Genomic DNA, 13,902 nt, shown 5'->3' with positions numbered 1-13,902 from the left:
TGAATCATGATGAAAGCTTTTGTTTTGTCTTGTTTTGTGTTAGGAAGAAAGTGCCAAAGACTCAACACTTGTTTAAATTTGCAGAAGACCCAATGCATCTTATTCATAGCTAAATCTCAGGTACCTGGACTGACCTCAGATCACACTGTGCATTCAGTAGTTAATAGAATAAATGAATGAGAACATGAGTGAATTAATGAATGAACAGAGTGTTAACTGAACAAGTGGAAGAATACTTGGTCTACAGTTTATATTTGTCCCTTTCCATCCATTACTATCTAGAAAGGGCATAACTCCCACAGTGAAGAAGAAAACTAAGCTCAACGTGGGAAGGTAGATTGTATGGCATTTCATTCCTTGCTTGGACAAAGTCCTTTCTAGCAGGTGAGACAATGTACAGTTAGAGGCTGATAGTCCTGGATTCTTGGGAGGCAGAGAGGTTGTAGAATATTGAAGACAAGCACGCTGCAACCAGCTTTCTGAAAAGGGAGGAGGAAAGAAGATGGATTCCATAAACTTAAGAGTGGTCAGCCACCGCCATTCTGGGCGAGGTTCTCCGCTTACACAACTCTTGGTAAGAAACCCTTTGCTGGCACTTTAAACAGGAACTACTCACTGCACGTCAGCATGGGTACAACTAGGGTGAATCAGGCCGGATGGACTCGCTTCCTGTCTGGCAACACAAACGTCTAAGGAAGCACTTAACAAAAGTACCCTGGGATCAGACAGGAAAAGGATAAAATTTGGGAAACTGATGTACAATCTACTGTGAGCCAGCACCATTGTTGTAGGCGCCAGTGTGCAAACACATAAACAAACTCTGAGCCTTAATCTTCCCCAAGTTCCCCTCGCCCATCCAGCCCTTCTCCTTTGAATGGGGGAAGTAGAGTCAGTCAAGCGAGGCTGAAGCTCCAGAAGGAGGGTACATCCTGCTTGGAAGACAGATGATTCAGTAACTTTGATTCTGGGGCCCGGAGAGGCCCAAGCAATGATATGAGTCAGCTTCGTCCATCCTCCCGCCCATGTGTGTCTCCCTCATACCCCCTGTCTGATGTTCTGCTAGCCAAGGGGACAAAGGCCACTGTCTGCCACCCTCCCCCTCCTGTACACACACAGTGGCCCACAGTCCGCAGGGAGGAGAAAGACAGCCATCAGAGGCACCCATCTGGGTGTCAATTTCTCTCCCTACTTATGCTCTTAATTTGTTGGGAGAAAGCAGGCAGCTTAGCTTAGCCTCTCTCCATCCACCTGGGGGAGGGAGAGTGAAGTCCAAGGGAAAAGGAACCCATGGTCTTTTCTTCCTTGTTTGCCTTGAAGCAACTGACAAGAGTTCATATTAAATCCACCCATTTACTCTCCAGGATATAGCTACCCAGGGCCCCACTGGAATATGAGCCACACTGGCTGCTTTGTTGCTCCCTGCAATGCCCACGTGAATGACGTGTTCGTGAAATAGGTTGCACACTGTTGAATCACCAGACCCAAAGGACCTGGACAATGGATCTCACCTCTAATCACTCTCACTCCTTTCTCTCCAGACACCCGCTCTCTGTCTGTTCCTCAAATGCACCAAGCCCATTCCCACCTCCAGGTCTTTGCCCAGACACACTTCCCCTGGTCTGAGCAAGTCTGGCTATTTCTCTACAAGCAGGTTTTAGATGAAATGATACACCCTCCCAATGTGCTCCCTGGTCAGCTTATTAAAGCAACTTCCACCCAATGCTCGGGCACTCTCTATCACATAACACTGGTTTATTTTCCTCCTACCTTTTAACTCCATCTTCTACAATCTTCTTTGTCTGTCTCCCCCACTAGAATTTGAGTGTCTGAAGAACAGGGATCTTGCCTTTCTTCTATGTACTCCCAGGGCCTAGCAAGTGCCTGGCATCCAGTAAAAGCTTAGTAAACATCTACTGAGTGAATGAACATCAGCCCTGAGGAAGGTCTCACTATGGACACATGAGGAAGATTTCACTTAAAGCGTTTGTATGACACATTCCTTTCAGTAACCAAGTGTAACTTTAAAAGCTTAATTATATTACTCAAATGTTCTCATAACTCCTAAGTGGAGGATTTCAGGACTAAAAACAATGCCTCTGACTAGCTCAAGCGTGTCTGCTCCTTCCATTAAAACAGGGGATTAATTTTTTTTCCAGTGGAAGAACATTTTCTTTGCAAACCAACTTACCTAGAACCCCATTACATAAAACTGATAAAAAAGCATAAGTGTTTAAATCAAAACTACAGTGAGATACCACTTCATGCCCTCTAGTATAACTACTACCAAGAAAAACAAAAACAGAAAATAACAAGTGTTGGCAAAGATGAGGACAAATTGGAGCTCTTGAGTACTCTTCATGGGAATGGAATATGGTGCAGCTGCTGTGGAAAACAGTGTGGCAGTTCCTAAAAAAAATTAAAAATAGATTTACCATATGATCCAGCAATCCTACTTCTGAGTATATACCCAAAAGAACTGAGAACAGGGTCTCAAAGAAATATTTGTACACCCCTGTTCATAGCAACATTTTTACAATAGCTAAAATGTGGAAGCAACCCACGTGATGAATGGATAAGCAAAATCAGTATACACAAACAATGGAATATTATTCAGTCTTTAAAAGTAAAGAAATTATGGCATATGCTACACAATGGATGAACCTTGAAGATATTATGCTAAGTAGAATAAGCCAGTCACCAAAAGACAAATACTGTATGATCCCATTTCTATATGAGGTATCTAGAGTAGTCAATTTCATCAAGACAGAAAGTGGAATGGTGATTTCTAATGGCTGGGAGGAGTGGGAATGGGGAGTTATGTTTAATGGGTATAGAGTTTCAGTTTGCAATATGAAAAAAGTTCTGTGGATGGATGATGGTGATGACTGCACAATATATGAATGTACTTAATACCACTGAACTGTACATTTAAACATAATTAAAGTGGAAAATTCTATGTTATGTGTATTTTACCACAGTGAAAAATATTGGGGGGAAAACCCCTCAATTGCTTAATCTGAATTTGGTGAAAGTGGAGGTGGCAGCCAGCCACATGTGCCCAGCCTCCCAGCAGGGGACTGCCTCCTCTCTGTGTTAGCACAGGAAGTCCCAGATTCCAGGAACCCCCTGCATCCCAGGCAAACCAGGATGGTTGGTCACACTACCTCCCAGTCACTACACCATGGGTCACTGCGCAGGGATCCTGCAGCACAGACTTGAGGGTGACAAGATACGATTGTATTCTATGGAATTGTGTCTCAGGGAGCACAGATCTGATCGCTGCACTGGTGACTGGTGCCCCCAAAATCTGTGCCAGTGGGTACCATCCCTGAGTCACCCCCAGGGAAGGAAAGGGATAAAAACACCCGCACCGTGTCTTGGCCCAAACTCATGGCCCTACCTCTGGCTCTCCAGCTTGATCCAGAAGGAACTCGTCCCTCAGCCCCAGGCCCCAAAGCAGTCCTGACCAGGCAGAGAGCCCTGTGCCTTGGTTGCTAAGGATCTGACCAAGCTCAGCGCTGGGCAGGGGTCAGGGGCCTTCAGCTCAGCCTAGGTGAGGGGTTCCAGTTCAGCCTGGCTGGTGAGGTTCATCAATCCTCGGTTCCCCTTCGGTCCTTCTCCCTGCTTCCAGCCCCCATTAGGCCTGAGCCCACATCCTTATTCTGTTGGGACCCGGAAATGCTGAGCCTGAGACAGTGGTCCAGGCCTCTGAAGCCATGGTCCACACCTGAGGGTGGGCTCACCGAGGAGACTCACTCAGGTTCCCTGGGGAGGGGCAGGAGTGGAGGCAGTGTCTACCGCAAAGCCCCTGGTCTCTGGGCTTCCCCCACGGCCACCCTGAAGACGCTGGCCGAATGTGAAACTTAAGGTCATTCTCCGTCTTCTACTTTTCTTTGAATAAGTTGACTCATTTCTCATATTTTAGATATGTCAGCAGCCACAATTCTTAAGAAATAAAACTCAACCTTGTATTTTTCTATCTTGTGACTTCCTGCCGAGCAGCCGCTGATAGTATAAAGGACGCGCGGAGCCTAGCCTTCAAGGAGTCCGAGCACCCAGGAGTCTTCAGCCCCGCCCCATGTCTGCAGCTGGTCGCCCGCCAGAAGGATGAGGGTCAGCCTGGCTCTCCTCGCCTTCCTCCTCACGGTTGCAGCCCTCCACTCTGAGGCCAATGAAGGTGAGATCCGTGACTCGCATTCCTCTGAACAAAGAGAACACAATGGCCAGAGGCAGAGGTGTGGGTGGTCCCAAAAGGCTGCCAGCTGGTCCTTGGAAAACAGCACCTTTCCCAGGGCCTTTCCAGGGCAGGACTCACTTATCTCTCCTCCAGGGAAGGGAACACCTGCCTCGGCAGAGACCCTCCCTGGCCCTTGGGTAGCTCGCAGCGAGAAGCTGTCCAGGGCCTCCCAGGCTCTGCTCAGCCCCCTTCCAGGGACACGCAGGAGCCACAAGTACGCTGGGAGACCGTGACAGCAAAGGGTCAAGCCATCCACATCGCTTAGATTGGGGTTTTACAATATTTAAATTGATTGGTAACCTTTAAAAATTGGAAACACTTAAAAATCTACTACAGTGCCTATTTCTTTCGCAAATATGGAAGACCAAACAGACTTGAACCCGACTTTCCACACAAGATAGCCTTTAATGGGAACTGAGGGGATGAGTGCTGTCCCTCTAGACAGGGGTACACTGCCCAGGTCCCAGGAGTCCCCCCTGCCAGGCCACACCCAGCTGCTGTCTGCCTGGCCTGAGGGGGCATTGGAGTCTAAGGGCCCTGTGTCAGCCTCTCTCCTCTCCCTGTGAGGTCTGTCCAACTGGGCATATGGCTCAGAGCTGTCCCTGACAGGTAGTAAGTCTCAATATCTGTGGGACACAAGAGGGACAGTAACAGTTGACTCCAGAAGAGGCCTGACTCCCAACTCACTGACCTTTCTGCCCTAAACAAGCATGGTGGCCCCTCTGCATGGGGCTGGGGCCAGGGAAGAAGGTGACATAGCAGGGGTCCTAGGAGGGGATTTCCTGAATCTCAACTCTCTTGAGTTGAATTTCAACCAAATTCCAAGCTGGAAAATGCTGGGTCCCGGGCCTCTCATTGGACATCCCTGCTGGTCCAAGGAAGGAGAGCTATTTTCCAGGCATTTTGACTGTCCCTAGCTACAGAGCTCCTCAGTGCTGTCCCATAATTCCTGTTATCACTGTGTGACTTCTCATCTGCCAGCGGGGTCACTAACGCTTTCTCAGAGGGTCGTTGTGAGGAGCAGAGATTCGTCAGGAAGGGAGCCACGTACCAGGCCTATAGCCGAGACTTAGTAAGGGGAATCCTTTTTTCTTCAGAGAACAGCTAAACAAAATAGAAAAATGATTAGCTTTATAGTCAGAAAGACATAGATTCAAACTGAATTCATTCTTCATCCAACAAATCAATATGAAAAGCCTACTCTGGCCACCCAGTCAGTCAGCATGCTGAAACACGCTGACAACAGAGACAGACACATCTGCTCCCAGGGAACCTCTGTCTGGAGGCTCCACCCACACTGGCCGGCAGGACCGCCATGTCTCACTGAGGCTTCCCAAGCCTTGGGTTCTTTGTCTGTTACACCGGGGAAATGAGAACTTTACTGCACAAAATAATCATATCTAAGTCAATAGGCACAGTACTTGCCCCATTGATAGTATCTGTCATTTTAAGGACACAGGTTCTGAAAGGTTGAGTGTCCTGTCTGTAGTCACGCAGCTTTCCAGAGCAGAGACAGGGACAAGTTTAGCTTTCCTGCTTCACAGGCAGGGTTCTTTCTGCTCCTCTGGGCACAGCACCCTGGCCCTTCCGGCATCCCCCTGAGACCTGCGGGAGAACAGGAGCCCGCCCTGGGCATCCACTGGCCTGTCCATGTGAGAATTCCTTCTCGGCATTTGTTACAAAATTATATGGTTTTTCCAAATCCCAGGTCCTAAGAAAATTCAGTTGAGAAACTGGGGAAGTAGGGGAAAGTATTACAATTCTCCTGAAAGAATTAAAGGTTAATAATGAACATAGAGATGAGAATGAACTAAAGTAATCCACTGACATCAAGAGCAAGAGCTGAAACATTTGACTTACGGAGTTCAAAGTTAAGATGGGCACTTTGGGGAACCAGGACAGGAGCAGGTAGGAGGTAAGTGGTCACAGTCTATCAGCCCGAAGCCCTTGCCATGTTACAAGTATGAGTTCATGGTGCTATCTGCTGCTAAGTAAATGTTAGCGAGTTTGTATATATAGCACATTTTACACAAATCATATAAGTGATGCTTCAAGAAATAAGTTTTGGAAGCAAAGTAAGTCCCTAAGTTGGCGATTTGAACTTGCTAGATGATGTGAGCATTCTGTTATTTGAACAATAATGTTCACTGACATTGCCCAGTGTTTCAGTAATTGCTGTAGGTGACAGCTCTTTATAAATGATTTAATTTAACAAAGGAAATACTAAGAGAAAATATGTAAATATCATGTGATACTGGGAGATGAAACCAGAAATATTCACTAATTTGTATATAAAATCTAACTTAGCAGAAGTAATAGTAACTTGAATGAAAAAACCAAAGTCAGAACAAGGGGACAATGCATGTCCGTTGTTTAAAAAGGAAATGAGATCTTATGAAACATTAGGTACTACACCCAGCTTAAAGTTGCTCTTGGATGTACTTTCAACAATTTGGCCAACGTTGATGTAAAACGGCAAAAATGTTATATATCTGGGATATGTGTTAACAAACAAAGATAAAGACTACAAATGGAGCAATTAATGCTCCCAGCACACTACATTTTCATTTTTGAATGATAACTTTTAAATGTTAACTGTTAAATAGTTGTAGTATTTTAAAATTTTTTTAAATGATTCTTATGTTGTGTGACTGGTCCCTTCTTGCCGTGTTTTCTATTATGGACAGTCTGTATCTTCTAGAGAACCCTCAACATGTTATTGATTGTAATCTTGTCACAACACATATCACAATAATAAACCTTGCATGTGCTTTTGTTTACAGAAAACCTCTGAAACTTTTCGTACAACCCTATCACGAGAAAGTAATTCACTGCTTACTATATCACCACTCATTATTATTTAGAAAACATGAGAATAAAGTGGAATAAAAAATATAGACTAATTTATGATTTTGAAAATTCCCAGGAATTCTGATATCTTACCCTAAAGCCCAAAGACTGTCAGAAATTTGAAACACGATGGCCATAGAGTCATATCCCAGCCCTGGGGAGGGTCTGAAAAAGAAAGAAGAGGTCAGGAGGAACTGGCAGTGGGGAGGGAGGAGAGGTATCAGAGGAGGACAATTTAAAAGATGGGGAGGAAGTGCTGTCCGAGGGGCCAGGGCACACTCCCTCCCACGGGCTCCTCCCCACCCCTCCCCATGCAAGCTCTCCAGAATAGAGATACAGGTCTAAGCTTCATTGTAGAGAAGACTTCAGCATCATACAGTCCCTCTGTGCCTTGCAGGACCACCTAAGAAAGAGGCTGTTACCTGTTGTGTGTCCTTCGTCCCTCGGCCAATCCCATTCCGTCGTATGAAAGATTATCGCGAGACCAGTGTCATTTGCCCCACCCCAGGGATCATGTAAGTAAAGCCTGGCTGACAATGGAAAGGGGTGCAAATGATGAAAACCAGTAGGACCTGGGAGAGGGAAGCAGGGTGTTGGGACAGGAGCTGCTGAGGGGCGGGCTTCCCAGCCTGAGCTGGACCTTCAGGGAGGTGGTGGGAGCCAGTGCCTACGGATAGAGAGGGGATTAGGAAAGAGAAGGAAAACAGGGCTGCCTGGTGGGGCCTCCCCTGACTCCCTGAGAAATGACAGAGACGGGCAGTAAGAGTGTGGAGTAGGGGTGGGGCCACTCTGCAAGGGACCACGTCTGGTAGAGCGACGGGTGGGGAGTTTTGAGCTGGAAAGAGAACGGGCAGTGGGATGAGTTCCTTTCCTGGCTGCTGACTCTCAGCTTTTCATCCTCCTCCTTCATTTTTCTTTTTTTAGCAGAGAGAGAGAAACAGACAGACAAACAAACACACAGACAGACAGGAAGGGGGAAATGAGAAGCATCAGCTCATAGTTAGTTGTTCATTGATTGCTTCTCTTACATGCATTACTGGGCATCTCCAGCTGAGCTAGTGACCCCTTGCTCAAGCCAGTGACCCCACACTCAAGCTGGTGACAATGATCCCATACTCCAGCTGGTGAGCCTGCACTCAAGCCGGTGACCGCAGGTTTTCGAATCTGGGACCCCAGCGTCCCAGGTCGACGCTCCACCCACTGTGCCGCCACTAGTCAGGCTCATCCTCCTCCTTCTTTCTCCACAGCTTCACCACCATACGTGGGCGACAAATCTGTGCCGACCCCAGAGATATCTGGGTGCAGCAGTATATCCAACTCCTGAAACAAAATTCAAAGTGATCTGGGGGCAGTGCGGCCACCGCATCCCAGGGAACATGAGAAGAGGCCACAGAGCCACCTCACATCCCCACCCGACTCTCTCAGCCCGGATGTTCCCTGGGCATTGCCCTGGCCGTAACGGAAACCCATTCTTGCTTCTCTGTGCCCCTGTGCTCTGATGAATTCTGTTTTCTCCTGAGGCTTTGCCATGATACCCACCTCTGGGGGCTGAGGGGGCTTTGGCCCCCAGACAGGGTCTGTTTTCCTTTTGCAGGCACCCAGCTGAAATAAAACGGTGCTACAGACAGTGGATTTAGTGGTTTCACTGTGTTCTCTCACAAGACAGCCTGCTTATTTCTTTTATTTTACAGACCTCTCTGTGGTATTCACTATGTGTCAGTTGTCATTCTAAACACTTCGGTATCAACTAATTTAAATAGAATGACAGCAGATTAGATTCAGTATATAGAAAACAAGTAACCCCTTTTCTCAGGCCTTAGATAATGGGAACAGTGTGACAATAGAGACCAGCGCATTAATATCGTTTGTTTGCATGTGAAGGGGATAGTGGAGGTGCTCACCTAACACTCCTCCTTATTCCTTTGTCCACACAGGGGCTGCAGCTCACCCTTCCTTAAAAGCACTTTCCCCCACCTCAGCCATTAAAAACATTTATTTCTCTGTCCACCCTTGAGAACCAGTGCAAATAGCACCTGCTCATGCTCCCTGCCCAAAGCCTTTGCCCCAGACACTGAAGTCCTGCCATCTCTTCAGATCCTCCCTTGGTCTGTATCCCTGCTGCGTGGTGTGACAGTGACTTTGGAAATTTGACCGACTCCCACCACTGCCCCAACTAAAGACAGAGCCAGGCCCAAGGCAGGGCTCTGTGGGTGTGAGGAGGAAAGGGGAGGTGGGCAGGCAGGGCCGTACTCCGCTCTCTCAGTCGCTGAAGCTGCCGCCTGCCTGGCTGTGCTTCATTGGAGACAGACCAGAGAAAGGGCTCAGGGACTTTGGTGTGGTCCTGCCCTCTGACTCAGCCCTGGGAGAGCACACGCTGCGACTTTCTGCTTCAATCCGAAACTCCTGGGGAAGCGCAGTGCTGTTTGACTCGGTAAGTCAGGTATCACTGCACCTGCGTGAGTTGAGTGGTAAAGGTGTGGGGGACCATCTCCTGTCAAAGGCGAAGTTAGGAAACTAGCAAAGTCTATCCGCAGTGTCCTCACGTTTCCCCGATCAATGCCCAACTCCTCCTAACGCCAATGCTTGCAAGCCTAATGTCCTTGGGCTCACGCTCTCACTCAATTCCCAGAGAGCTGCAAACCAGTTCTCCACACCTTCATACACACTCAGACGTGATCAGAGCTTCGGTTGGCAGCTCAAATCCCAAAGCCAAAGGGATAAGAATCATTGAGGGAGTGGGGAAGGCCTGGGGCCCCTGGGAAGGGTCGGCAGGAGCACGGATGGAGCGGCAGTGAGCTGTTGGGCACAGAAGGTTCCCTGAAGCTGAAGGACCACGCTGGTCAACATGGCTGCGGACAGAGATGAGCAGCAGGGACACAAAGACGTGAGACTCTGTCACACTGTAACCCACAGCCACTTATTCACCAGCAAGGTGAACCTGTCTGCCTTCAGGGCGGAGGAAGGAGCTTAAAGAAGCACCTACTATGTGCCAAGAATTGTGCAAAGTGCTCTACATACATAATATCACTTAATCATCCCACACTCCCGTGGTCTAGAGCTCATTATTCTCATTTTACTATAAAATCCATAGAGGGCAGAGTTTTCCTAACTTGTCTCTGTCGATCCCCCTCCCCGGGTGATCTCAGCCAGACTCACTGCTTCCTTACTTCCCTATGTGCTGAAAACTTCCAAAATTATACCTCTTCAGCCCAGACATCTCCACTCAGGTGTCTAATAGTTTCTCAAAATCATCTGGTCAACACTGAGCTCCTGAATGTCCCCAAATCTGCTCCTCCTTTGACTTCCCCATCTCAGCACATGGCAGCTCCGTCCCTCCAGCCGCTCAGAACAAAACCCTGTAGTCATCACAATTCTGCTCTTTCTTTCCCACCTCACTCTTATTCTACGTCATTCCACCCAAAATCCAAGCATGTCTTTGCTGCTACCCACCACCCACCATCTCTCTGGACCTTTCAAATAGCCTCCGAAGGGTCTTCATGTTTATGATCCCAACAGAACAGCCAATGATCCTTCTCAAACATAAGTCAGATCATCTCATTCTCCTGTTCAGAACCCTTCCATGGCTTCCTGTCTCAGAGTCAAAGTCTTTACAATGTCTACAAGACCCTGCCCACCAGACCCCACACCATCTGACCTCATCTACTTCGTCCCCAGCTTCCTCCATTCCAGCACAATGCCTTTCCCAAATGCAACGGGCAGGACCCAGCCCCAGGGTTTTGTGCCTGTTCCCTCTGCCCACACCCTCCTCCTCCACACTGGCCAGCTGCCTCCAGGTCTCTGCTCAAATACCACCTACTCAGGAAGGCCTTCCCTGAACATCCAGGATTATATAGCCCTTCCCTCTCCCCACAATTCTGTATCTTCTTTCCCCATTGTTTTTTTTAATTCCATAGCACTTATCAACTCGTATTGTACTATATATTTACTTATTTGTGTTTATCTGTCTCCTTGCAATTAGAATGTAAGCATGATGAGGGTAGACATTTTTAATACTTATTCCCTGTTCAGTTCAGTGCCTAGAAAGTACCCCAGATAGAGTAGGCACTGGAAATTATTTGTTGAATAAATGAATGAATGAACAACTGGATGGATGGATGGATGGATGGATGGATGGATGGATGGATGGATGGAAGAGGTCATAAAGGCTTAGAAACAAGCCTAAAGAAAAAAGAGCTGCCAGGAGAAAATTTTTGGAATGACCTTGTCTTGAAGAACACTTCTTCCCAGCTGGGGGATAGCCACTACTAAACGTCACAGGACAGGTTCCAGAAATAAGAGTACAATGGCAGTTTACTCCCACTGCCATTCAGGGTGGCTCTTCCCCTTAGTTATGGTGGTAAGAGGGGGGCTTCTTGACCCCATGAGAAGCTGAGCAGAGACTGAATGTCCTGTGAACATGGAACTATAACTGCTGTGGGCTCTGCTCCTTCTCTGAGTCTCCCTCTCGGGAAATGGAATCTCCATTCTCTAAGTCACTCAAGTTGAAAACAGAAAGTCATCCTTGGAACCTCTCCCCTCATTCCCCCATCCAATCCATCAGCAAATGCTGTCAGCTCTGCCGAAATCTCTCTCAAATTCACCCACTTAGCTCTTCCACCGCTACTCTAGTCCAAGCTGCCTTCACCATGACTTCATGATGTACCTCAGAACTGAACAAGAGTTTGGCAGAATTTCATCAGGCAGTCAGGAGGACCATAAAAATTTAGAATTCAATTATGCAGAAAAGAAATTCTGCAATTATGCAGAAAGAAATTGCTAATAACTTTAGTAGGGAATGCAAAATTCCATTCACAAAGAGCAGAGAGAATAATTATAGACACATCTAAAGGACCAATGTACTGGCATTAGAACATGGAAGACACCAACTCCTTTATTACTTTAAAAACAGCTTAGCATGACAAGGTGGTTGCATAGTGGTTAGAGCATCAGCCTGGGATGCTGAAGACCCAGGTTTGAAACTCAAAGGCTGCCAGCTTGAGCATGGGATCGTAGGCATAACCCCATGGTCACTGGCTTGAGCTCAAGGTCACTGGCTTGAGCAAGGGGTCACTGGCTCAGCTGGAGCCCCTTGGTCAAAGCACATATGAGAAAGCAATCAGTGACAACTAAAGTGCTGCAACAAGTTGATGCTTCTCACCTCTCTCCCTTTCTGTCTGTCTGTCCCTATTTGTCTGTCTCTCTGGCTTTAAAAAAAAACAGCTTAAATTGTTTACAAAAATTTAATCAACAAAGTTGTAAACAAGACTGATTGTTTAAGGACAGCCTATTTCACACTGGCTTAAGCATTAATCAAGGGCCTCTTTAATTATGTTAGCTTTATAAAAAGGACAAGATGGGCAAAGCAAAAGGCTTATAGGAAACTAATTTTTAAACTTATTATTATACTGAACTAATATTCATTTTAAAATCAGAGTAACTGCAAGTAGCTTCCTACACAGAAGGTTTACCGTCCACATGGAAAAACTCACACGGAGAGGAGTCATCCTCATTGCTACCCTTGATGACCACCATATGCTCCACTTGGTCTCCTCACTTCCATTCCTCCTCATTCCCTCCATTTTGTACCGCAACCACCCTGAAAACCTTCCACAAGCTTCCCATTATACCTAAAATAAACTCCAAAATCCTTATAATTGGGCCCCTTCCTGTCTCCTGAGGCTCTTCCTGCCCCACCCTCTCTCATCTTGGTGTTCCAGCCACACTGATCTTATTTTGTTACTTCAAATGCACTATCCTCATTTTTGCCCAGGGCCTTTGCATATGCTCTTCCCTCTTCTGGGGTTCCAGTTCCACCCACTTTTAGCTGGCCAACTCCCACGCATCCTTGAGGTGTCAGTAAAATGATCTCTTCCTAGAGCACATCTACTTTAACCCTTAGTATAAGTTTGGTCTCCATTCATACTGCTTAATAAAATTCAGTAACTAATCCTTCATAGCTGTTATCACTCTTTGTAATTGTGTATATATTACACGTACTTAATGCTGTAATGTTTTTCTCCCTCCCAAGACTCGGTTCCATGAGGCCGAGTGGTACTGGTTGGGTGACCCCGGCGGGCGGACCTTTGCTGATGGCTCCAGCAGCATCTCCCTGCTTTTCCCTTTTGCCTCCGGCTCCAGTACAGTCCAGCATAGCACTGTTTTGTTTTTTTGTTTTTCTCTGAAGCTGGAAACGGGGAGAGACAGACAGACTCCCGCATGCACCCGACCAAGATCCACCCGGCACGCCCACCAGGGGGCGACGCTCTGCCCACCAGGGGGCGATGCTCTGCCCCTCCGGGGCATCGCTCTGTCGCGACCAGAGCCACTCTAGCGCCTGGGGCAGAGGCCAAGGAGCCATCCCCAGCGCCTGGGCCATCTTTGCTCCAATGGAGCCTTGGCTGCAGGAGGGGAAGAGAGAGACAGAGAGGAAGGAGAGGGGAGGGGTGGAGAAGCAGATAGGCGCTTCTCCTGTGTGCCCTGGCCGGGAATTGAACCCGGGACCTCTGCATGCCAGGCTGACGCTCTACCACTGAGCCAACCAGCCAGGGCCATAACACTGTTATTGATCCTGCCTTTATTTAAAGTTTTGATATTTTGTTCATTGAGGATATTTTGGCATTAATTTTGATTTTTTAAATGTTTTATTAGAACATTATTTACCTTGATGACTGAGTTTTATGACACCCCCTTCAATTCTCTGCCCAAGACTAGTGCTTCATTTGTTATGCTCAAGTCCCAGCCCTGCCCATAGTTAGGAATTAATAAACGGTAATAGTTGTTAAAATAATTATCATGAAGATAAAACATACTAGGAC

The 13,902-nt window shown here is 47.2% G+C and overlaps 1 protein-coding gene across 1 annotated transcript; it reads left to right on the top strand.

Annotated features, from left to right (window-relative positions):
• The first annotated feature begins 4,051 nt into the window (after window positions 1-4,051).
• Window positions 4,052-10,122, top strand: LOC136393669 (regakine-1-like). Its single transcript, XM_066366296.1, has 3 exons — window positions 4,052-4,177; window positions 7,485-7,602; window positions 8,335-10,122. The coding sequence occupies exons 1-3, from the start codon at window positions 4,108-4,110 to the stop codon at window positions 8,426-8,428; spliced, it is 282 nt and encodes a 93-aa protein (XP_066222393.1). The 5' UTR covers window positions 4,052-4,107; the 3' UTR covers window positions 8,429-10,122.
• The last annotated feature ends 3,780 nt before the right edge of the window (window positions 10,123-13,902 follow it).

This window comes from Saccopteryx leptura, chromosome 2 (genome assembly GCF_036850995.1).
Source record: "Saccopteryx leptura isolate mSacLep1 chromosome 2, mSacLep1_pri_phased_curated, whole genome shotgun sequence".
NCBI lineage: Eukaryota > Metazoa > Chordata > Mammalia > Chiroptera > Emballonuridae > Saccopteryx > Saccopteryx leptura.
This window is presented reverse-complemented; position numbering and strand designations above follow the sequence as displayed.